Source organism: Telmatherina bonti (assembly GCF_933228915.1).
Source record: "Telmatherina bonti genome assembly, chromosome: 9".
Classification (NCBI taxonomy): Eukaryota; Metazoa; Chordata; class Actinopteri; order Atheriniformes; family Telmatherinidae; genus Telmatherina; species Telmatherina bonti.
In genome coordinates, this window is record NC_136627.1 from 8863569 (window position 1) to 8888982 (window position 25414).

The 25414-nt window shown below is 42.9% G+C and overlaps 1 protein-coding gene across 3 annotated transcripts in view; it reads right to left on the reverse strand.

Moving 5' to 3' along the window:
* Window positions 1-25414, reverse strand: part of LOC306760474 (unconventional myosin-Ic-like) — a 54359-nt gene that overhangs the window by 9562 nt on the left and 19383 nt on the right. For 2 of the 3 annotated variants that reach the window (XM_079246329.1, XM_079246331.1), the window contains 15 exons: window positions 11350-11505; window positions 9791-9906; window positions 8690-8888; window positions 8330-8410; window positions 7981-8160; window positions 6477-6575; window positions 5985-6095; window positions 5594-5665; window positions 5289-5408; window positions 4557-4630; window positions 3101-3206; window positions 2561-2641; window positions 2353-2444; window positions 2148-2242; window positions 58-104 (listed from right to left, as the gene is read on the reverse strand). In XM_079246329.1, coding sequence (XP_079102455.1) covers window positions 58-104; window positions 2148-2242; window positions 2353-2444; window positions 2561-2641; window positions 3101-3206; window positions 4557-4630; window positions 5289-5408; window positions 5594-5665; window positions 5985-6095; window positions 6477-6575; window positions 7981-8160; window positions 8330-8410; window positions 8690-8888; window positions 9791-9906; window positions 11350-11505 — 1629 coding nt within the window. Of the gene's footprint in view, window positions 1-57; window positions 105-2147; window positions 2243-2352; window positions 2445-2560; window positions 2642-3100; window positions 3207-4556; window positions 4631-5288; window positions 5409-5593; window positions 5666-5984; window positions 6096-6476; window positions 6576-7980; window positions 8161-8329; window positions 8411-8689; window positions 8889-9790; window positions 9907-11349; window positions 11506-21100; window positions 21211-25414 lie in introns of those variants that run through there. The other variant, XM_079246330.1, reaches the window with a different exon arrangement.

Sequence of the window (25414 nt, forward strand, 5' to 3'; positions counted from 1 at the left end):
GAACATGTACACATCATGAGGCAGATTTTATCCCATTTCATCCCAACTCAGTCGCACCTCCTTCAAGTTCCTGAAGAGCAGGTCGTTGTTCTTGTCCAAAAACCCTGAAAGAGAAGAGATGTTGTGTTCATTCTCACAAACCTGATAGCAAAGTCTGATTCCTGTCCAGTGAGACAGAAGTACATAAGCAACCACGATAAAGAAATCATCAACTCCCATTTTATTCCCAGCAGAACAAAAACAACACACCAGACCTAAACTGTGCTTTAGCTTTGTCTTGCTGAAAGCTGCAGGGTCTTCCCTGAAAGAGACGTTGTGGTGGGTATGTTATAAAATGTATCTACACTGTTAGTATTTTATCTGCTATCTGCTACTTCCTCTGGTCACGGCTGATAGAGTCCCACTGGCGTCTACACATTCTAATCTCACTGTCAACAGATTAAATTCATTTATTCTTATTGACAGCACTTCATTTGGAGAAACATCTGACAATTAAACACTTCCCCACCAGATGCAACTGGTTCCCAATTAAAAGCAGATGAAGGAAATCCTGGTCGATGCAGCGTGATTTTATTCCATTGTAATGTATGTATATATATATATATATATATATATATATATATATATATATATATATATATATATATATATATATATATATATATATATATATATATATATACAAAAAAGGCATAAACAATTATGATAATTAGAAGAAATTATATATATATATATATATATATATATATATATATATATATATATATATATATATATATTTTTATATATATATATATATATATATGTATATATATATATATGTATGTATAAATATATATATATATATATATGCCTTTTTTGTATATACATATATATATATATATATATATATATATATATATATATATATATATATATATATATATATATATATACACACATATAATTTCTTAAAATTATCATAATTGTTTATGCCTTTTTTGTTTTTATTTACAGATATACGAAACTTTGTTTCTGCCGGAGTTATTCAGAAAGTGCTTTATAAATTAAGTTACCCCTTCAGTGCGAGTACTAAAATATTTTTCATTTCATACACTTTTTTAACCACCAGCCAAGAGTTAGAGTGTGAGTAATAATTTTTTACAGCATTATTTTACCATAAAGAGCCCTAATATCACAACCAGAACCAGGTTTTAACTTTGTATCCCTGTGAAACCTGAAGTGACGCCCTGGGAAGGTTTTCAGAGTGGATGGTGCCAAACTGTGCAAAAAATGGCCATTTTTAGAGTATCTTTGCTGAGATGATGTTCGTATTGTTCTATGAGCTGACGGAGGTTTAGCCGCATCACTTAGAAGAGAAATACAAATTAACCCTGAAAGTGTGACTTTTTTCATTTCTTCTATGTTTCATCTTTCAGGATTGTTCACCATTTACACATCAACTAATGTGTAGACATCATCATTACTGTGACTCCAGACGTATTTAAACAGAGATGTACACACTTCATGGATATGAAGTGGACCGTTGAGATGTGGGTACACTCTCAACCTTTTGCCCTTTTTTTAAAAAACATAAAAAAGTCGCCCAGAAAAACGCTGTTTCAGAAAAAGTGACATGTAAAACTATATGGTTTACCCCAAAAATCCATCAGTATATTTCCTCATTGTCACATAATTTCTGCTCTTCGGTTTCAGGGAGGAAGAGTTATGATTAAACCAGTACTGGCACACAGACTGGTGAGGGACAGGCTCATAGACGTATATCTTCATCATGTCTATGTTCAGGCTGAAGTTAACACAGCTGATGGTTAACTGCACCAGTGTAGCATACTGGTAACCCTATCTGAGCTGCTGGGCGACGTAGCTACATGTGTAGGGATGTTTGTAACTGTAAAAGCAGCATCACAGGGGGGTTAGAAGTGGGTATACTCTGTATACCCGCGTATACCCTGGACTACACCACCAGGTATGAGATCTTTGAGCAGAAGCCTGAACAAAAGGTGGAGCGCTGAAAGGGTTAACTGTGAAAATACCCATCCTGACTGTGGACACGTTCACTGTTGTCATGTTGGCAGAAAGTCATTAAAAGTTGGCGTGTAACCAGATTGTTGTTCCTGTCATGGCAGTAGAGACAAACACAAACACACCGTTGACATTATAGTTGACCTCTCCAGCGTAGTGCAGCAGTCTGAACTCATCTCGGCCCATTACCTTCCGAGTCTTTCCATCAGCCAGCTTGTGACTGCAGAAACACACACACACACACACACACACACACACACATTTTATGCAAACAGCTCAGGTTTTTAGGACTGTGGAGCCAAACTGGGATCAGCCAAGCATCACACTAACGTGACAAAGTGAGGGTGTCCTCCCACAGTGTCCTCCAGCTTCTCCAGGAAGGTGGTATCACTGGCATCTCCCGGCCTCAGACACTCCTCATCCTAAAGCACAGAGCGGGTCCGGTCATCAGAAAGCTTAACAAGGTGTTTTGTCTCATACAGCAGACACATGAGGCTGCTGGGAGGCTTCAGACCAGAAGCTCGCTACGTCTCCTCACCAAGATGGAGATGATGCCCTTAAACTTCTCCTCCACCAGGTCACAGATGATCTTGTTGTTGAAATACTGGACCGGCTCCCACTGTAAAGAAACAAGCGAGCGCATTGATAAGGGTCTGATAATCTGTTTTCTTTGACACATCAATGCAGAAACACCCGACAGCTGTTGCATGAAAAAACCTCCAACCATCCACAGAATGCCAGAAATCCTGCACGCACACACACACCCCTCACCCATGTCTACACACATTCACACATGCTCATGGACACGGAGCTCCACAGCTTAAGTGCATGTTAGCTCTGTCACATAATCTGGCCCACGGCCCTCATGTCACATCATAATGGGCCCTTTGAGAGGGGACTCCAAGTTTCTCCCACGATCTGTTCGCTGTCTGGACATGAATTTACATCAGACTGAAGACAAGCGGTGCTTGTTTCAGCATGGCAGGACAAAAATACACAACGCAGAGAGTAGAACAGGGCAGCATTCAGAGAAAAGTGGCATGAAGAGGGAAAACAAAACGAGCAACAGCGGTCTCACCGTGATGCCTTCGGACTCGTACTCCTCCTGCTCCGACTTGAGGGTGAGCTCGATGAAGAGCTGCTGTAGCTTCTCGTTGCAGTAGTTGATGCAGAACTGCTCGAAGCTGCAAAACAACGGACAGGTCAGCCCGTCTGATGCGGTAACAGTTTGAAAACATGCAGTTTGCAGGTAGAGGGATGCAACCCAGTCCTACAACAGGTGGGATGCTGGGATGCGAGATGGAAATAAACACAGAGTGCAATGATTTATGAAAATCATCAAGCCATATTTAATTCCTAATAGAACATAAACATCATATCAGATGATGAAACTGAGACATTTTATAATTTCCTGGAAATTATGAGCTGATTGTGGATCTGATGCAGCAACACACCAGTACACCGTCGTTCCAGGATGATGTTTAGCATCGTTAGCATCTCTATTTCTAACATCTGTCTGTAAACATCTGGGAAGCGAGGAGAGCAGCTGCTGGTGTTTTAGGAGGAGTTATATCTCATGCTGGTCTGATGCAGGATTTCTGCCGCCATGATGCTCCAGATGTTTTGTACTGGTGAAACTGGACTGCAGCAGACCAGTTCTCCTGTTCCACCATGCTGCTGTGATGATGCAGGATGTTGTCCAGCATGGTGGAACCTGCAAGGTCTTCCCTGAAAGAGACGTTGTCTGGATGGGAGCAGATGTTTCAGCATTGATGGAGCTTCCCAGATGTGGAAGCTGCCCACGCCATCGGCACTAATGCAACCCCATCCCATCAGAGATGCAGGCTGATAACAAGCTGGATGCTCCCTCTCCTCTTTAGTCTGCAGGACACGCCGTCCATGCATTTAACAGTTTTATCCATCTGACCACAGAACAGAAGACAGTGTTGTTTCTGGATCCTGTTCACACATGGCTTCTTCTTTACGTGGAGTAGGATGAACTGTGTTCACAGACTGGGATTTCTGGACGTTTTTCTGAGTCCATGCACTGGTCTCCAGTAGAGAATCCTGCCTGCTTTTAGTGCAGAAGTTCACCAGCATCCAGTTCAACCTTAAGTCCTGTCCCATGGACACAGAGACTAGTCCTGGTTCTCTGATTTTTATTTTAGTCTATACAGTATAGCTGGTGGGATCTTCAAATCTTCTTTTTGCCATTTAATCTATTTAGTAGTGAAATGCTCCTCCAACTGTTTCTGACTTGTGCCAGTAACTTTTCCTGCCTGTTCAAGCTGTTTTACAGGCATGTTGCTCAATCAGATTCAATAAAAGCTCATATTTTCCAAGAAATGATCAAATGTCTCAGTTTCAACATCTGATGTTTTGGTTATGTTCTGCTGGAACTTAAATATTTGAAAGAAGATTAATGTCTGGTGTTTACATGTGACATTTTTTAGAAGCGGGGTTGTAGAAAAGTTACTTTTTTTTAAGGGGGTCTGCAAAAGTCTCTGGTTTAGTTTCAGAAACAGAAACTTTACCTGTTGTGCTGGAAGACCTCGAAGCCGTAGATGTCCAACAGACCAATCACAGAGTAGTTCTTGTGAGAGTCACCCTGGCGAAGAAGCAAAGAATCAAAAAGCAAAGAAAATGAATGTGAGCAGAAATCGTTGTCACTCCCTCCAGGACAAACACCACGCCATAGTTCTTTATCCACCGATTCATTTATTTAGGTGCACCTTAACTGGTGTAAACAAATCCACCGTCGAACTGTCGACATTCAGAAATATATAAACGTCACTTAGCATATCAGTTGCTCTATAAATGTACACAATTAAAGATAAGCAAACATACCTCACTGGCTGCACATAACCAAGAGGGAATGAAGTAGTTAAAAAAAAAAAAAAAAAAAAAAAAGAAAATCTTCATATTGACACCAATACAAATAATCCAAAACATAAACAATGACCTAAATAATATTTATTGCAGTTAAAATTTTTGTAGATTATTAAAAGCTCTGTTTCCAATCATTAAGGGTAAACAGATGCAAATAATAACAGGAGTCGCTAGAAATATTTCATGCTGAGCTGCAGTCACAAGGTGGCGCTGTTGTAACAGGAAAAAAACTAAGGCTTGATGCTCTGCACAAGGATTTGATTTTGTGTTTGCATGTGTGTGTGTGCGTGCGTGCGTGCGTGCGTGCGTGCGTGCGTGTGTGTGTGCGTGTGTGTGTGTGTGTGTGTGTGTGTGTGTGTGTGTGTGCGCGTGCTTACCGTGTATGCCAGTGAAGCGTTTATCTTGTTAACCAGCCAGGTGAAGGTGCGTCCGTACACGGCTTTGGACAAAGCATCCCGAGCCGATGAGGCCTGCTCCAGGTTCAGAGGACTTATGAGCTGATGAAACACAAAAACACACACACAGAGACACACACACAGGATGGTGAGTGGACTCCGGCAAAGACACAACAACAGAGTTCCAAGTTACAATCTTCCTCCAGTGGAGCCCAGCAGACATTATACAGACAGGAAATCTCTGTATACAAATGCTTATCACACAATGACAGCGTGTCTAGACCTACCTCCTCCCCCTTCGCAATTATCTTTTTGTGTGTGAGCGCCTCTGTCAGCACTGTCCCGTTCACTCCTAACAACTGGAGAAGCACAACAACATGGACACACATCACAATAAACCCAGTAAACAGACAGACGTCATGCAGTCAGCAGACCCGGTTACCCCGGTTACGACGCACGCTTATTATGTCTGGAATGAAGCAGAAGGCAATGAAATCTTCCAGAAAATCAAATTCAATGATTTTCTACAGTTTTAACTTGAAGAATTTGTTTCCAATAATCTTTTGTGAATGTAGTGTAGTGTAGACACATCTGACTATATGTTTCTGTCACCGTGAAGCTTCAAGCTGCTCAAACTTTCTCTAGTTTCCCTCAGAAACCTTTATGGAGCCGTCTTACCCGGGCCAGGTACTTTATCTGAGTGTCTGAGGTGATGCAAGCGCTGCCTTCCTCTCCTCCGTATTGCACATTGCCCAGGTGAAGCACACTGGCGATTATGTTCAGCAGCTCCTGCACAGACAAAACAGCAAGGAAGGGGTCAGAAAAAATAAAGGAGGATGAGGACAAAGGTGAGGAAGGATAAGAGGAACAATAAGATCAGATCTTAGCTATGAGACTATCTTTATGAGGGCCTTGACTGATAAGCCTGGCTTTGATTAAAACCAGGATAAGATGAGAGCAGGACACACTCTCACACCTGTTGTTCAGTCTGCAGGAGATTTGGATGAAAGCCCAGACTCACAAACACTCAGGACGGCTCCCACGCTGAGAACAAGAGAGTTGGAACTATATAATAACAGCTACACACATTTCTGTCTAACAAACATCCGCAGTGAGGCAGAAACAACCTGAGCCCCCTCAGGCTCACACTGTGCTGCTCCACCATCTCACCTCCACCTCGTCCTCACTGAAGCCAATCACCGTCAGCGCTTTTCTCACCACCTTCCAGTCGCTGCGGTCGTTGATGGAGCTCACTTTGGGACAGTTTCCCTGTAAAAAGCAGAAACACCTGTAAGCAGGGCCACTTTGACTCGTGTCAGCCTGCAAACCGCTGGCTGCAAGTTAACAGCTACTTACTATGTCATGTAAACAATCATTTAGACAAACACATGTTTAACACTCAATCACCACTTTAAAATAATCCCATTAAAGACTCACATGCACTAAAGCGAGATCATAAAAAACAACCATTAGAAATTTGATCCAAACTTTTTTTTTTTCATTTTAATCCTGTAAATTGGCATATTTCCAAATCATAGATATAAAATATGAAAAAACTTAAACAGTTTAAACTCTTACATGACATGCTTTGATACAATGCAAGCCTATTTTATGCATCAAAATGTACAAATTATGATTTATTTTCAATATAATTAATGCAAACTGGATTATTATTGGTCTGATTTTTGCAATCTGGTACATTTTATATGCATTATCATTCTGTTTTGAACCAGTCCCACTAACATCTCTCTATACAAAATTGTCTACATCGAAACACATGAAAAGCAATGTTTTTGATCAACCCAAAAAGAAAAAAGTCCATCCATTCCTTTTTTAGCCATTTAGTCCATTTCAGGGTTGCAGGAACCTGGAGTCTATCCCAGCAATCATTAGGCGAGAGGCGGGGTACCAGGTGGGTCACCAGTCCATCACAGGGCAACACAAAGACAAGCAACTGTTCACACTCGCTGTTTGATGTAATGACAATGCAGAGTAACCCATTAACTTAACACTCATGTCTTTGGATGGTGGCAGGAAGCCAGAGTACTAAGAGAGAACCCATGCATACATGGGGAAAGCCATCGTTTGAACCTTCCCCTAGCCGAGGCTCAAACCAGCGACCTTCTTGCTATGAGGCCACAGTGCAGTCAAAATGAAACTATTATCTTGCATTTGATTATGTGTGTACACATGCATAAACTCACACACACACATACAGTCTGAATAAAACTTAAGAGAAGGTTGAGGGAGTCGAGTATCAAGACCACCTTTCATCAGAAATAACAGGAATTTTCTCCAATCGATAAATATGATCAAAAACAATGTTAACAGGAGAAAGACCCCATCGAGGACACGCTGAAAGCCAAGGGCATGGAGTTAAATGGAGACGTGAGAAGACGTTAGCTTTTTTTCTGGGAAGGGTCCTCAAAGGTAGTATTTTAATTCACGTAGTTTCCAATAAGATGAAAATAAAAAAGTCATGGAAAAATTCAAGAACACTTTAAAATGCACAACTTGGCCTAAATCATCAACAATATGCATAAAAAATTTATGAAAATGAAAATGAAAAATACTTCATTAATCCCCAAAGGGAAATTCAATAAATATTAAAAAAAATTATTTAAAAAAATCAAGTAGAGTAAAGAAAGATGACCATGAATTTGTGGTTTCGTACTTTGACCAGGTACTGGTACTGCTGAGGGTTCCTCTCCAGGCCCAGGTGCCTCAGCAGATCCTCTTCAGCTCCCTCAATCAGCTGATAGAAAATGTGAAAGTTCCTCTCCCCGTGGTTCTGGTGAACCACCCGGGACTTCTCCAGCAGGTAGTTGAGGATGTGACCTCCCACAGGGGCGCCCTGCCGGCGGGACAGAAGCCAGGGATGGAGGCGGGAGGAGGTGGAGGAGGAAGAAGAGGATGAGAGGGTAAGGCTGGGATACTGAGACATGCGGGTTCCACAGGGATTTTACAGTCCATGAAAACCACTGTTCCCACAAATCAGTTAAAAAAAAGGAGCTGCTGCTCACCTTGAAGTCAAACTGAATGTCCATGTACTTCCCAAAGCGACTGGAGTTGTCGTTACGCAACGTCTTGGCATTGCCAAAGGCCTTGAGGGAGGAGAGGAGAGGAGGTATGGATGAAGGAGCAGAGAAAACAGTAAAAAGATAAAGTGAAACATCAGAAGGTGTTAGAATCGCTACACGGACAGAAGGAAAGATTACAAGTGCACACACACTTTAAGACATCTGGAAAGTATCTGCTGAGACAAGAAGAGTCCTAAATAATCTCTCTCTGTCGTTGTCCTTCATCCATTTTCTCTACAAATCCTCATCAGCTGAAAGACGTTTAAACAGCAGCGAGAAGGGAGTGTTTCCGTGGTGTCTCACCTCCAGGACAGGGTTGGACTGCAGCAGGCGGTCTTTGATGGTCTGCACCTGTTCGCTGGCTGGACAGGTGACGGCATAGTACTGCAGGATCTTCTTGGACGCCTCCGTCTTCCCGGCGCCGCTCTCTCCAGAGATCAGGATGCACTGGTCCTTCCTCTCCACCCTCATGGAGCGGTACGAGTTGTCCGCCACAGCGTAGCTGAAGACGAGAGCTTACTGTCTCATTATGAAGGAAAATACCGAGATGTTTTCACAGGTCTTGGAAGATTTTGGATTCCTTCATAATTAACGTTAACAAAGAGAACTAAAAACACATCATCTATCATCGAGATAATCTCTGAAAGCTACATGATTCAGTGTGTGAAGATATCAGAGAAAACAGCTTGTTTCAGTCATCAGGCTTTCGCTTCAGTGTGTTTACACACGTTTCACATACAAGACGAATTCCTGACAGATAAAGCTCTGCAGCTCGGAGCGTACGGAGGCCGAGGAGGTCACGTTCAGGCCAGAGGAATTCCCTCTTTCTCCTCGTACCATCATTTGCTTACTTTCCTTTTAACCTTTTCCTCCCATTTTCTCTGCATCTCTGAGAAAACATTTGGCCACATTCCTGAGCACTGAAGTAAAGCAGGGCTGCGGCTAAACAGATACGGGAACGACTCGATGACGCCGCTATGAATGCATCAGCTTGTTTGGTGTCTGGGAGGATTTAACAGGGAATTCCCTGATCATTCCCATGACAGCAACATGACAGCCGGACCTTTGCAGTATCGAGGAGCTGACTGTCTGTGGGAGAAAATACTCCCATGACTTCATGAGCTCTCTGAGCACCGTTACGTCATTCTAGAGAAAAAGACTCCCAAAGCCAACAAGGCAGCAGTTAGTGTACAGTCTGACACGGATGATGCAGTTCCACCAGTACAAGCCATGAAACCTTCCTCCCAAACATCTGTACCTGCAACGGCCCAGTTAAAATATATTTGGGCAAATTAAGGAACTAGCGAGCCAACATTCAAGTTTCCAGTCCTCATGGTTAACTGAGACTACATGACTCAGCGTTTCCATGCAGAAGATGTGAGGTGAGTGTGTGTGTGAACCTACATGTGTGGTGACACCTCGTAGAAGTTGACCCCGCGGTAACGCTCCATGTGGTTCTTGGTGTAGATCTCCAGGTCTTTGTAGGGGTTAACTGATACCAGCACGGAGCCGATGTAGGTCTGATGGGAAGGGATTCACATCCATCACAAGTTAGAGGACAATCTTTCCAAAGAGATGGAAACATTGATTTTCTCTTATTCCCAGTACAAGATAAACAGCACATCAGATGCTGAAACTCATTCATTCATTACCCTAACCGCTTAGTCTGATGAAGGGACGCGGGGAAGCAGGAGTCTATCCCAGCAGTCTTTGGGCGAAAGGCCGGGTACACCCTGGACAGCTCACCACTCCACCGCAGAGACAAACAACCACTCACTCCTATTGGTAATGTAGAGTAACCAGTTAACCTAATGTGCATGTCTTTGGACGGTGAGAGGAGAACCCACGCATACACGAGGAGAACATGCAAACTCCACACAGAAAGGCCACTGACCGAACCTTTCCCCAGCCGAAGGTTGAACCAGCGACCTTCTAGCTGTGAGGTGCTAACCACTATGCCACCATCCAGCCCGAACGCTGAAAGTGAAACATTTTATCATCTTAATGGAAAATATGAGCTCTGACGGCAGCAACATGTCTGTAAAACAGACTGGAAAAGTAACTGGTAAGATAAAAAGAAAACTGGAGCATTTCACTACTAAATACATTTAGGTGAGTAAAATGACAGCAAGAAGGTCGTTGGTTCGAGCCTCGGCTGGGGGGGGGTTCAAATGGCGGCCTTTCTGTGTGGAGTTCGCATGTTCTCCCCGTGTATGCGTGGGTTCTCTTTGGGTACTCCGGGTTCCTCCCACTGTGCAAAGACGTGCATGTTAGGTTAACTTGTTACTCTGAATTGTCCATTGGAGTGAGTGTGAGTGTAAATAGTTGTTTGTGGCTGTCTGTTGGCCCTGCGATGGACTGGCGACCTGTACAGGGTGTATCTGCCTCTTGCCCATTAATCACTGGGATAGGCTTCAGCTTCTCATGACTACTAATAGATTTAAACGGTTAAGAAAATGAATGAATAAAAAATGGCTGGTTATAAAAGGAGCATTTCAGTGAGGCTGAGTCCCTCAGATGTAAATATGGGCAGAGATTCACCAATTTGTGACTAATTGCCACTAAAACTTTTTCAGTAATTTCACTAAATTGTCTTTTGAAGATCCCAACATCTACTCTGTACAAATCATCAAGAGATTCATCAACAGAAAACATCTGGAGCTTCAAGAAACCAGAAATCCAAGGAAAAGGTGCAGGACTGTAGAGCAGCTGGAGTCCTGCATCAGACCAGGACAGGACAACATTCCTCCAGAAACTGGTCTCCTCACTTCCCAGTCTTCCCAGACACATTCAGCTTTTGGGGTTCAAAATATTCTCCATTCAAATGTTCCAGTTTCAACATCTGATATGTAGTTTATGTTCTTCAGGGAATAAAATATGAATTTAGGAAATATGTAAATCATTGCAGCCTGTTTTTATACAACGTCCCAACACTTCTGGAACCGTCACAGACGTTCTCTCACATAAATGAGGTTCTCTTTGAAGCGTTTGCGAAGGTTCTCTATGAAAGCAGCCTCGCTGGTGAAGTTCTCCAGCAGGACGAAGTCCTGCACTCCCACCCGGTCTCTGGCTGCCAGGGCCGACTCCATCATAGCCCGGACCCCGTCACTCGCCACCACCTGGAGGAGAAACAAAGTGTACGATTGTAGTTTGACTGAAACAACAAGATTCCACATCACGTACACATCATCCATTTCTGACAGGGATAAAGAAATCCAGACATCATTTTCATAAAACAACCGGACTAACCCGGTGAGTGGAAGCACCGCTGGTAAGGAGGAGTTTGTTCTATTTCTGGTCATGCAGAAAAGGAAAGAAACATCCTCTTTCTGTTCTCTGGTTTTATATTTCTGAAAACGAAGACGTGCAAAATGCAAAAATCTGCTGCTTCCACAGGAACTGGTGACCGTCATCATCTGCCTTCTTACTGTTGGGAATTAAACTTCAACAGCTCTGTTTGTTTCTATTTTAGGTCAAAGTTTCTTTTCATTTTTCCAAACTGCAGCAGAAATGATCCAAAGCATTCCCAGGAAGCCTCGGCCTCACTTCCCATCCGTCCAAACAGCAACATGAAGAGCAGCTTTCTCCACAACAGTCTTCATACATCAAACTTTAAGACCTGAGATGGAGCCAAGCCCAAAGCTGTGTGTTTGAGGGAATTATCACGTCTGCTAAAGTACGAGAAGTGCCCCGCCCAAGCTTCACAAGTTCAGAAATAAAACAGATAAATTTAGTATCAGACGTGAAATTGCGACACTTACATGTTTGAGCTCGTGCAGACGTTTGCTCAGGAGGCTCTGCTGTAAAATCTGAGTTTCACGCATCAGGCTGCAAATGTTCCCTACATCCATGGCTAAAGTGCACAGAGCTGGACACAGCTAAGCTGTGTGATGGCTAGAGGAGGTGGAAGGCAGAGCAAACACACACAGAAGTACAGCAGGTGTTGTTGTTATGTTAGGCAGTCGGATCCCTCGGGAAATGACAGCGAGGACAGAAAGCTCAAGGCAGTAGAGAATATATTAATTAGAGCTGGGGAAATGAAAACCTGATGGATGCTGGGTCACCACTCCCATCCCGCTCCATCACTCCGTTTAAACTCCTCTGGAAAGTTCACAATCCTCCCTGAAATTCCACACAGCCGTGCCCTCGACAACACGAGACCCAGGCTGTTACATCTCTGCATCAACTGCGTTTTCGGTGCTCGAACACATGTACACACCATCTTGTTCCCATTTCACCCAAGTATGTATGAACATATTTGATCCCTGCTGTTAAAGAGGAGCTGCTGCATCCCATTGGCGAATGCCAATGAGAAGCCATGGCGGTCCACAGCAAAACTTAAGGAAGACAGAAGTGACACGGCAGCAGTGGCTTCCTGAATAAAATACCATCAGCAAAGTACCGTCTGTTACATCCATGCTCTTTAATCAACAACTCTTTAATCAACGTAATTAGTTTTACAGCCGGAGAGGCTGTTAGAGCTGACTCACCTCACTACTTTACCTTCTGATGGTGACTCAAGCTTTCACCGCCTGCACGCCTTCACCAAGGCTGCAAAAAGACTCTGAGGGTGGATATGTGGACACACGTCCTCACAAGGCCAAAAAATCGGCATGGTGCCGACAACTTCCTTTAATCTCTGCTCAGGGTTTTTATTGCTGGGTTTTATAAGAGCCTTCAATATGCAACTCTGACTGAACAGAATCCATCATGAAAGTGCTTCTCCAGGCCTTACAGTCTGAATGAAGATCAAACTGGAAACTCAAACTGGGAAATTACATGGGATTCTTCACTCGGGTTCTGATTTGGCTTGGATCCTTCTGTAAAGACAGCAACCAATGTATTTCAACTGATATGACCAATCAACGATGATAGGTGGAGTACCTCAAGGTTCCAACATGGACCCCTTCTTATTCAGCACCAGAAGCTCAGATTATACGTCAATTTAAGATATCTGACTGGTGTAAAGAATGACAGGGAGTAGCTCCATCATAACTTCTGGGTCAAAATAGAAACATAGTAGTGATAGTGATTTATATTTATAATGCCAATGAGATAAATAATCATGGATCATTGTGGATTTACCATATAGAGTCTCTGAATACTAGGGGTGGAAAAATTACATTGAAAAATCATATATCACGTTTTTTTGCTTCGCAATTTTAAAATGGATTTCTATCATAAAAAATAGATTTTTTTCAAATAAATAAAAATAATACATTATGAGATTTTTGTCATTTTTTTCATTGTTTTTATTCATCTTTTTACTTGTCTTCTTTGGCATTATAGCAGCAGAATGATGGTTTGGCTGCTGTGTTGTTTTTTTCTTTATGAAATCAAGATAAATGTCAAGCTAAAAAAAAAAAAAAAAAAAATTGTAAATTTTTTTTATTCTGTTTTGATCGCAAAAATTAGAAATGTCCAAGAATTGTGAGAATTGCAATTTAAATCAAATCAGCACCCAAAAAATGGGAATCGAAATGGGACAAAAGCATATGGTCACAGTCCTACTGAATACACACTACATGTTGTGGTTGGGTTGTAAACGTCCTGGATTGGACATAAATGCCTGGAAAGCTTCCATAGATCACTTAAAGGGTAAGATATCCATCACAATTTACCTCACAGAGCTACATATTGTTGACAATGTGAGCGATATAGCATAAGTTAAATATGCAACTCGCTGTGTTTATTATTCTTTGTAGTTTTTCTTTCGGTCATGTACAACGCTTTGGGTTGCTTTATGTATGAAATGTGCTGAATAACTAAAATTACCTTGTATAACCTCCATCCAGGTAAGCAAACCTGGACCTGAACGCAAACACAGGTCCATCTCATATGCAGTCAGATGTCAAACCCATCAAACAAACAACCATTGATACTGGATTATTCTGGTTGATTTTATGCAGGAAATAATATCCCCAGTCAAGCAAGAAGTGAGTGGGGCAGTTTGACTAGAACAACAATCCAGATCTGACTTTGGACAGGAGCTAAAATCCAAAACGGCTGACTCTCCCATAAATAATGATGGTATCAGCAGTGATAAACAACTCATCAGCTCTGCAGGCAAATATGTTGTCATAATGTTTAAATGCAGAAATTACAGCCTTGCTAACAGCAGTGGGCTTGGAGATCGTATTCAGACTTGCATTTGGAGTTTACCATACTCTAAATTTTTCGCACTTGTTTTAAAAGACAAAACAAAACAAAAAGAAAATAAAAATAGCCCAGAGATGGGACTACTCTATTTAGTTCACTCCAAAAATCTACCAGTATATTTGCTCATTGTCATATAATTTCTGCTTTTCGGTATGAAATTACTAAACCGATACTGGCACATAGAGCTGCTGAGAGACAGGCTCACAGACTCATGTACATGTATCTTCATTATGTCTATGTTCAACATAAAGTTAATGCAGCTGATGGCTAACTGCACCAGTGTAGCATAGATAACCCTATCTGAGCTGCTGGGCGACGTAGCTACATGTGTGGGGACGTTTCTAATTATAAAAGCAGAATCTCAGGGATCTTAGAAGTTTAGAAGTGGGTATACTCTATGCTGACTGAAAAGGAAGTAGATATACTCCGTATACCCACGTATACCCTGGACTGGAGTTTATGGGTCAAAATTCCTCAGACTGGGAGTTCCCCATCGCAGGTTATAACCTTTATTTATTAATAAAAAGCTGTGTGTGAAATGTTGCTTCATATTTATGGTAATGCTTTCCTACAGATCCCTGCATGCCCCACCCACAAGTCTCCACGGGCGCCGGGTGGTGACTTTGTGTTTCACACATCTGTGGAGAGGAAAAGTAACTGCTGCGTATGTGTGTGTGTGTGTGTGTGTGTGTATGTGTGTGTGCGTGTGTTATCAGTCATCACTACATTGCTCTTCTCACCTCTTTACTTTTGCACCCTTTGCTGATAAAGACCTCTACCTCTCCTCATTCTGCTCAGTTTCTCCGTCCAAACATGCTGCTGTTGCTGCAGCTGGGAAGACGACTTCCCAGAGAGGACTATTCCTGGGACAGGCTGAGCGGACAGCGAGCCTCCAGACCAAACATCTGGGAGAAGGTTGAGTTGCTCTAAAGAGCAGAGTTTACATGACTGTGTAATGATTTATTACAAAACTGTCAGAATACGATGGCGGCTGTGAGGAAAGAAAGCAGGGTCTCATTTCCCCACCTCACCCCTCCTCTTCCTCGTCTATCATTTACTTTTACTCCTTGTTTCAGGCTCTCACCCTCTGTCTCCATTACTTCATTGTTTTCCCAATGCTTCTCTCACTGTTTGGCTTTCCTGAGGGTAATGCCACACTACAGACCTCCACCCGGTCTCTGGAACACACAAAGTACATTCTCCTGCATGTCATCATGTTTTCCAAATCCTGTGCAGCAAACACGGCAGCTTGGAGCCAGGTTAGCAGGCGAAAGCCTGAGGAAGAGGAGCAATTCTGCAATGGTACTGTAGTTTGTAACGAAGGTTGTTTAACCCAACCATGAAGTATGGACCGAGATACACACTGATACATTGTGCAGATATTTTTGATCTCCGCTGTAACTAAAAACCCTCCAGACGGACTGACACAAAGTCCAATAACTTGCTCTGAAGCATCGCTCACAACAGCTAATATGTCCACAGACCCCTGAACTCGCCATCCTACTGCTGCATGATACACAAGTTTTCATGTTCCGGGAGGTAGCGAATCATTAATATGTGACCAGGATAAGATGGTTATATGATTGCAGTTTAATCTCATTACATGAATGTGGTAAAAAAACAAAACGATGTGCAGGCTGCTATTTTGTCTGTGGACTAGAGCTGCAACTTACAATTATTTTTATAGTCGAAGAATCTGTAAGTAATTTTTTCGATTAGTCGATTAGTCACGATTATTTCTGTCACGTCCACCATCTGTGGCTCCCGTATGTTTGACCCCGCTCTCTTCATTTGCATTTTGGAGTTATCTTGAACACAAATAAACAGATTAACGCAGATAAAAACATAACCTCTTTGGCAGAGGCAACAACAGCACACCCCTACTCGCTAATGCTAACTTTGCCATCTGGAATGCTGGAAACCATGACTCCGGGGTGTTTTCGTTTCAGATGCTCATGCATGAATGTCATGCTGCTGTGGTACGCCAACTCTGCAGGGCAGACGACACATTTCACATTGTTTGACGCTTTGTTTAGCGTGAAATATCCCCAAACTTTGGAAATAGGTTGCGCCGCCGTCAGTTTGTTTTTCGTTGTTTAAACAAAGACGCTGCACAACAATACTGCTCCCAGGACTACCTGTGGTGCTTTGCGTCATTTGCTTGGTGTTTAGAGTTCTTATACTGTCTGAAAAGCCGTGGCTGGTAAATGGCGTTAGGTTGCGCAGCGTTTTATTAGCAAAGCCGTTACGGGCGTTTATAACGCAACGCGCCGACAATGAAATATCGCGTTGATGAATTTTCATTGTCCATGTTGTCAACTTTGTTGAGAAATCGCTGCAGGCTTACTGTGAACTAATTAAAGCTGGGGTAGATAATGTTGGGGAGCTAGCAAGACGTGAAAATGGCACCTTGACTTGGCTCCTCCCCCTCTGGTTTTGCTTCTTGCGTGATCCAAGGCTTTTTTTTTTAGTAGGAAATGAACAACTCCATTTCAGTCCGAATGTTTGGATTGGTCAGAGTTTTTACAGATTTACAGTAAACTTAAGGGTCTAACTATGTTTCTTATTGTTCATGATTACAAAATGTATAGACTACTATCAGGACGAGGAACCACTTCACCCAGAGTACAACAATGTCCAGTGAGCAAGATTACCTACCCCAGCTTTAACTAAATTTTGTCCAAATATTGCAAACATGAAGTTGTTTATCTCACAACACTACTAGTTTTATTACCTAAATGTTAACCTTTAAGCCTTCTCACTGACATATTACTAAGTTATTACTTAGTCTATTACCAAGTAGTGTGACCTTTCTATCTTTAAATATGTTTCTCCATCATTACATCCCTGATTACTGTCATTGTACCCGCTGTTAAAGCTGCTCTACTACAATGTTATACAGCTGCAATTAACTAATTACTGAATCTTTGTTGTCAGAGTACTGGCCAGTTATTATCATCTTATTATCAAACTATTTCCTTAATAGAAATAATTTGTCTTCTGTAGGTGCTCCTGATGATTACCTGCTTCGTTTTTATATAAAGAAAGTAGAATATTTTTATCTCCTTCAGCTCTTTCTCAAAATCATGAACTTTGTGTAGAAAAAAAAGGATTATTTTCTGCATCTTTAATGCCACAAACTCCATTAATTCACTATTTCCACAACAAACAAGAAGTGAACCAGACCTGGGGGTCAATCTTGAAGGAGACCAACAAGACAATATTCCTGAATAAGTACATAACTCCTGTATCTGTGCCAGACATGGCAGATTCATTGCAAACTCATGCACACAACCTACTTTATTAATCCCAGACACAACTACTGCAGCTGCCTGCCACGAATGCAGCTTCCAGTATCATCCACATGCTTTGCTCCTGTCCAGAAATGACACATTTTTATACTGCTGCCACACAGAAAGGAGTGTATTCATCAATTTATAACAGCGCATCTATTAATAGCAAGAGCACGTTGATAGAGATGCAACGCCACACCAACACTTTAGTCAAAAATATTTGATTATTTGTCAAAACATTTGGCGCCACGACCTCGCCAAACAGTTGGAGTGGGGAGAGACACACTGCTGTCTTTTGTATCCTTGTCTCCTCTTCTCTTCACTTGCTCTAAAGACCAGTTAAATAAAACTAGTTTAAAGCTACAAATGACCCTTTGAAAAAGAAAGCTTTTAATTTTTTGGTTAATTTTTACTACAGGAAATTTGCTATTTTTAAGAACCGCAATTTTATTTTTATTTCATGTAGACAGATGTGCCCTGCGATGGACTGGCGAGCTGTCCAGGGTGTACCCTGCCTTTCATCCAAAGACTGCTGGGATAGGCTCCAGCTTCCCTGCGACCCTGAATTGGATTAAGTGGTTAGGAAAATGAATGAATGAATGAATGAATGTAGATAGATGTATGTGATATAGATATTATGAGTAAAATTATGTAGAAGGAAATAGTTTCCAGCCTTATAAAAAGAAAAATGGAGCTTAGTGTCATGTTGTGGAAATTAAATGCAATTATTCCATGAATAAAAAGACAGAAAAAAGCCAAAAATCTGCATTATTAATACTATATGTATTAATAATGTAACATTTCTTCAGGTCCAACGAGCCGCTTACGGCTCTGGAGCCGCAGGTTGCAGAACTCTGCTCTTGAAAAAGCAACATTTTTCACTATAATTTGCCTTTCAGACTGTGATTCTACTCTAATGAAGGTGGACAGGACGAGACTAAAAACAAAACCAAAAACAAAAAGGTTCAGAGATCCTGCTGACAGGCTCACAGAAGACCACCTCCTCCTCCAGATCTGCTGGACTTCTAACCAAACAGAACCTGATGTTCACCAGAACTTAACAGCATCCTTTATGGCCCAAGTTCCAACTCTCCGCCAGGCTTCATAAAACTCAGGTTGGTAGTTTTTGCTGGTTTGATATGTAAACAAACTGACTACATGTTAAAGAAGCAGGGAAAGGGAGGAGAAAGCAGAGGGGACTGATCACCCAGCCGGTCTGGGAACAACAGCAGCTCTCCTTGACCTTTCCATCGGCCCGGCTGATTCACACACCTCCGATGTCACACCGTTTATGTAAAGCTCATCTAAGCTTCTGCTTTCCATACAACGGATTGCACCCATGGTAGAAGCATGGAGACTGATTCATGTCAAAGCTGCTACATTCCAGTCTTGTTGTTATTACTCAGTTATTACCAGACAAAGATAACATCTAATGACAGGTTATCACTGCAGGTCTGCAAATCCGATGGAGCCACGAGGATCCTACATTCAGCATAAGGCAACTAAAGCAGACACGGCTTTGTCTCAGTCCAGCATGTGTTGTGCAGGGCGAGAATAAACAAATCAAGCCACAGAGTCGGGTCACATTTGCAAACATAAAAGTTAAAATGGAGGAGTGTGTCGGCAGCTTCTGTCAGAAACACCCTGGTTTCACACAGTCCTTCTTCGCCTGCTGCTGCACCTGCAGATTGATTTGCAGGGACCACAAGTCAAACGCGGCTTTGTTTTAAACAGCAGAGCGATCAATAAATGGTTTCATCTGCAGCCTCTCACCTTAACTGGGATTTCAACCCCTCCAGTACAAAACACCCTCAGTGCTAAACGCATTCTTCGTTCATTCACCTGTATGAAAGCTTATTTAGGTTTGGATAACTGTAGCCATGGAAACGCTCCTGTTGCAGGTAATTTCTGCCTGCAGAGCAGTCAGACAGGTGGGACGAGCTACCTGAGACTCCCGCATGCCTGAGGACAAGCGGGCCAAACTACCACAACAAGAAGGTGGAAAATCTCTGGATCACTTTCAGGAGCAATTTCTCTGAGGAGCCACCAGGAATCGGAGCGAGGCGCAGTTTTATGTGTTCTTCATTAAATCCAGGTGTCGTGTTTGCAGGCTTTGGTTTGCTCCCCCTCAGAGGGAATGAATGGACAACGCTGGCCACTCTGGACGCGTTGAAGCATCAAGTATTCATGTTTTCAGTGTCATTTTGTCACACACATCCCAGCTGGACAGAAACCAGTTGTTTACAGCCACATACTTTCTTTTACGGCGGGCTGACACTGAAACTCGACTCGGCTAACACTGAAACTCACATTAATCACCAGCTGAACAACTTTGCTTTTAACTTCATACGAGCCAGTCCACAGCAGCCGTCTCACTAACTCACCCGACCCCACCGATGCTCCATGGACACGGCTTTGCAGCTCCCCAGTCAACCAGTTTGTATTCCAGGAAGAAAAAAAAAGCTGAAATCCGAAAAACTTTTTTCGTGTCTTTGTGACTCAGACATGCAAACGGAAAGGTGAGAAGAGAGGAAAGCCTAAAGAAACCGAGACAAGCCCAATATAAACTACCCACTGAGCTGCAGTCAAACGCCCTGCAGGCAACAATGACAACTGTGTCAGGAATTTCTTCATGCAACATACAGTCCTGACATGTGTCAGTCGTCTGTCTTCCTCACTCGCTGCTGAGCTCAGAGAGCTGCAGCAACACACATTTTTTTTCCCTTTAAACAACCTCATCCACGCAGAACCAAAGAGAAAAGTTTCATCAACGTTCGCTCTTACTTTCAGGGAATGCCGAAGAATGCAGCACGGCTACACGACACTGGCAAGTGATTGCCTCGCCCTGGGACAGCTCATAACACACAAACACACACACACACACACACACACACACACAGATGAGGACACATCCTTGCAGATATCAAACAGATCAGAGTGATGAATACCGGCGAGACGATGGAGGAGAACCGCAGCACTCGCATCAAAGCAACACTCTCCCCTGATTCCTTCAGGTTTAAGAACACACACATTCGTGGCTATTACGCAATCCAAAAGGCAGCTGTCAGAAACTCCCTGCAGCACCTGAACCCCCCCCCCCCCCCCCCCCCCCAACACACACACACACACACACACACACACACCTTTACCAAAACTATATCTGAGACTCAAGCTGTCAATGCTGAATGCAAACCTGCAAGTCCACACTGGCCTGAACAACTTTCCAGTAGCGCAGCATACGTGCACCACACGGGGGTCTTACCATCGGTCTGTACTTCATGGCTCCAGCTTTCCACTGGTTCCAGTTGGACTTTTCCTGTTTCCCACCGCGGTGATACTCCGGCTGGAAGTATGTGGCCTCCAGCGCCGCGTCACGACCACTATTTAGCCAAGGGTTTGTTTTTAGAAGCTCTCCCCTCCGTCCTGAGAGCCAGCTGCCATAGCTTCTCTTCTTACTGCTGCTCACACACACACACACACACACCTCCCTCCCTTCAGAGGAAACAGTCCCTGAGTTGGGTGACACACACACCTCCTCCTCCCCCTTTTTTCTTTCTCTGCTTATTTTCCCTGTCGCCCCCTTCCTCAATCCGAGCAGCACTTTTGTTCTGAAGAGAAAACGCGTGTTTCTGCGTAACGCTACAATGCAGAACACACGACCCAACACAACAGCAACAGAGTGTGTGTCGTAGTAAAGAGTCGCATAAGTCAATAAATTCTCATCTTCTCCAGCTTTTATTTTCCTTTTCCTTCTTTTCTCCTCCTCTTCTTGCATTTGCAAGCTCAAACAGAAACCAGAGAGCCTCACACACCAACACACACACACATGCATGCACACAGTGATGCAGGAAGGCTCCCCATCATCAGCGCCAATATCATTAGAGACGGTGTAATGAGTCCAGACCGGCGTGCGTGCACGTGTCCACCCAGCTGCTGCACATCAAAGGCCTCAGCAGTCTGATGCTTCTGCTTGGTAATGCCAACAACAGCTGACATGCAGCAGGCAGAGTGGGCGTGTTTGTTCCACGATGTTAACAACGAGGCCGTGATGTCAAAGTGTGGACGCTCTCCTGGTAAAAGATGCACTTCATCATCATCATCATCATCAGTATGAGAACCTCCATTAAGTTTAGTTACAGTCCTGTCCCGCATGAGTGTGTGTCCTCAGCACACACACTTACATAAAACCCAACAATACTGCTTCTGTGGGTGTGTTTACATGAAATAACACTCAGTTTTCATGGCTGAAGTTTCTCACAACGTCTGGCTGGATCAGGGAAACGCGTCTCCATCCTAAAAGAGAAATCATTTTATGTGATCAGGTTTCAGTTTCAGCTTGTCAGTCAGTTTATAACAATAACCACTGTCTAATGCAGGCTTGTGGGGGGGGGGGGCGGAGCTTATCCCAGCTGGTTACTCCTCCATCACAGAGTGACCTGCAGCGTCAGTCAGGGTGCATCATGGGAAATAAACCTCTCTGATGATTGTCTGTCTTGAAAAATGAAAAATATTTCTAACATTTGAGGTGATGAAAGTCCTTAGTGTGTGCGTTCGTTTCTTCCACTGTGACACACCAGACCTGGAGAGGTAAGCAGTCGAGTTGTTGAGGATGTTTTTCAGTCACTTTTACGATGAGCGCGTTCCTTTCGCATGTCGGGCTTCATGTGTGCACGTTCTGGGACTAAATAAATATGTCATCTGTCAAACACTGAGAGAATCAGGACAAAGAATACAGAATAAAGAATAGAGTCAAAGAGCAAAATCCACAAAAGCTGCATCAAGTGGAGGCGAAAGCTCACAATAAACTCCAGACGTAAACGCTGCAACAGGTATTTACCTGTGAAACGTCATACGGCCATAGTTCGATGGAAGATCACTGCTGCTGTTGCCAAGCAACATCTGACACATAACTGATGACTGACACAAACTATTTTATATCATTATGTATATCGTTATACAATGAGCTATATCGGGAAATGAGATTTTGGTCATATCGCCCAGCCCTACCTCTCAGCTAAGGTCACGTCTGGAACATCACAGTTAACGCCTGGTTAATGCCGTTAACTGGTCTGGTTAAACGGGGTGCTGGCGACTCCCCGAAATTATCTCTCGACCCCGAGCTGGAGAACCGCTGATCAGATGTTTAGAGTAAATGTTGTAAACGCAGACAGCCAGCATAGTAAAGCTTTAACTGCCGCTGCACAAACACCTTTATCTCCCTGACAATAAGAGAAACTTTATACAAATCACAGCTTTTAATCGTGTTTTAGCTTTACTGGCTGTTTAACTTTGCACAATTGTTTCATCTGGTGGTTTTATGACTTTTATAACCTCTACAAGAATTATAAACACATTGGAAAGAGAAATATTACAACCTGGGAGGCAGTAGGTGAGATGATGCTGAATGAATTCTGCTTTATCATCAACAACATGGTGGTGTTGATGGAGAACAACCTGTAGAAGTGCATTATGTGCAAGTTAAGACATCTGAGTTTTACAGCTGAAAATCAACCATAAACAAAACTACTTTAACTGGAATTAATTAGTTAATCTATTTTTACATGCTGTTACTGTTGCCATGACTGTAGTCATGTGCACACCGCCTTCCCCCACACGACAAATCCTGATTTAACCTGCGTTAATAATCTTGTTTTGATTATTGTTTCCATACGTTAAATAAAGAGATCTGAGGCCGCTCTATGATTGTGTTTGATTTCATCATCATCAATCATGAAAGATTTCCTGGAATTAATGACAGTAAATACATGATTTTTTTCATGCAACAGCAGGACAAACTGAATCCAGACGGATCTAAACGTTTGTCAACAGCGAACTGCAGCAACGAGGCGATGCAGGAGGAAGCTACAGGTTCAAAGGAAATTCCGCTTTTATGGAGCTCATTAGGACCCCTCGCTCCTTCCTGGAGATCTAAGAGGATAAACCTGTAAACCCAAAGAATTAGCACCAGTTTGTTTTGTGCATTAGATATGAATAAATGTGTCCGGTCCAGCGCTGGTGTCAGGAAGCACCTTCACTCTCCTGTTACACCAGTCCTGTCTGCTCAAGGTGACGTCCTGGTCAAGGTTATTCTTCTCACGCTTCTAATTACTTTTCCAATAAGTCCACGGTGCCTTCAGGGACACAAAGGCTCTTTTAAAAGCCACGTAACCGAGCGGAGGAACCAAACTCAGACTGGATCAAATGTGCAGAATCGATCAGAATCAAGGATCAATCAGCTGGTTTCCAGATTCATGCAGAGGCCCGGTCTTCTGCGTCGCCCTCTACTGGAGCTTTTTGATACAAACATCACAAAGTTTATTCTATTTTTTATTAAATTCATTAGATTCAGACTTTATTAATCACATAAACTAAATAATAAAAGTATTTAATTAATACAAAAGAAACATCAACCTGTGTGTTATAGTTTGACATAATGGATTCTCTGATGTGTGTGTGTGTTTGTGTGTGTGTGTGTGTGTCAGAGACTGAACCTCCACACTCATCCGACGCCCCCCCCTCCTTTGTAGCCTGTATAATCAGAGCCCCTGCTGCAGGAATCTGAGTAATGTTTTCCAGACGCTCTCACTCTCTCCCTGCTGGTGTGTGTGTGTGTGTGTGTGTGTGTGTGTGTGTGTGTGTGTGTGTCCTTCCCACGACAGCGCGAGAACACACTGGACACACAGCAGGAAGAAGAGGCAGAGATACAACAGCAGATAGAAGTTGTTTCACTCGTTTCTTCTAACGTCTCCGACTCCAAACGCTGCTGGAAAGAGTCAGGACTGTAAAGGTGTGTGTGTGTGTGTGTGTGTGTGTGTGTGTGTGTGCGCGTCTGAGTGTGTGTTTCTGCAGGCTCATGCTGAGGCAGCATATTTGTGCTGAGCTGGAGGGAGGAGGGGCTGCATCTGACCACCAGGATCTTCTTTAGCTGTCAGACTTTAACCCTTTAACAGTCCCGTTTCTGATCCACCAGGATCCGATGGCTCCTTCTCCGGCACACACGGCAACTTTTATGACTCTTAATCAATAAATGTGTCATAAAAAGCCTTGTTATGGGCATAAATCCATGGAGACTGCATAAACATTGATTGGTGGAGCTTTATAGCCACAGGATTTAATAGCAGCTACAGCACCAGGTGTAGCAGACAGGTGCATCCAGCAACACAACAAGCCTGCAGTCCCTGCAGGGTTAATCATTGCAGGGTGAACAAACACTCGTTATGTGTGTTTGTGTCCTTCCCTCCCTACAATCAGCGCCGAAACTGACGTGTTCCTGAGGGATAACACCAAATCAAACATGTTGTAACAAAGAAAATAAAAGACTATTTAAAAAAAAGAAAAAGAAAAAAAAGAGTCCTTCATGCTGCTTTCAGGCACACACATGTGATTTCTGGTCTGTGGGAAATAACTTGACTTCCCCGTCCAGCTCCCTCTCCTGCACCCCTCTGCTGAAATTCTTCTGTCCTCTTGCACTTCCTCTACACCAAAGTTGACTTCGAATTATCCCGGGATATAAATAGAAGTTTTCCACTCTCTCCGCGTTGATCCAGAAATACGGCATGGGAATGTGCCGTCATGC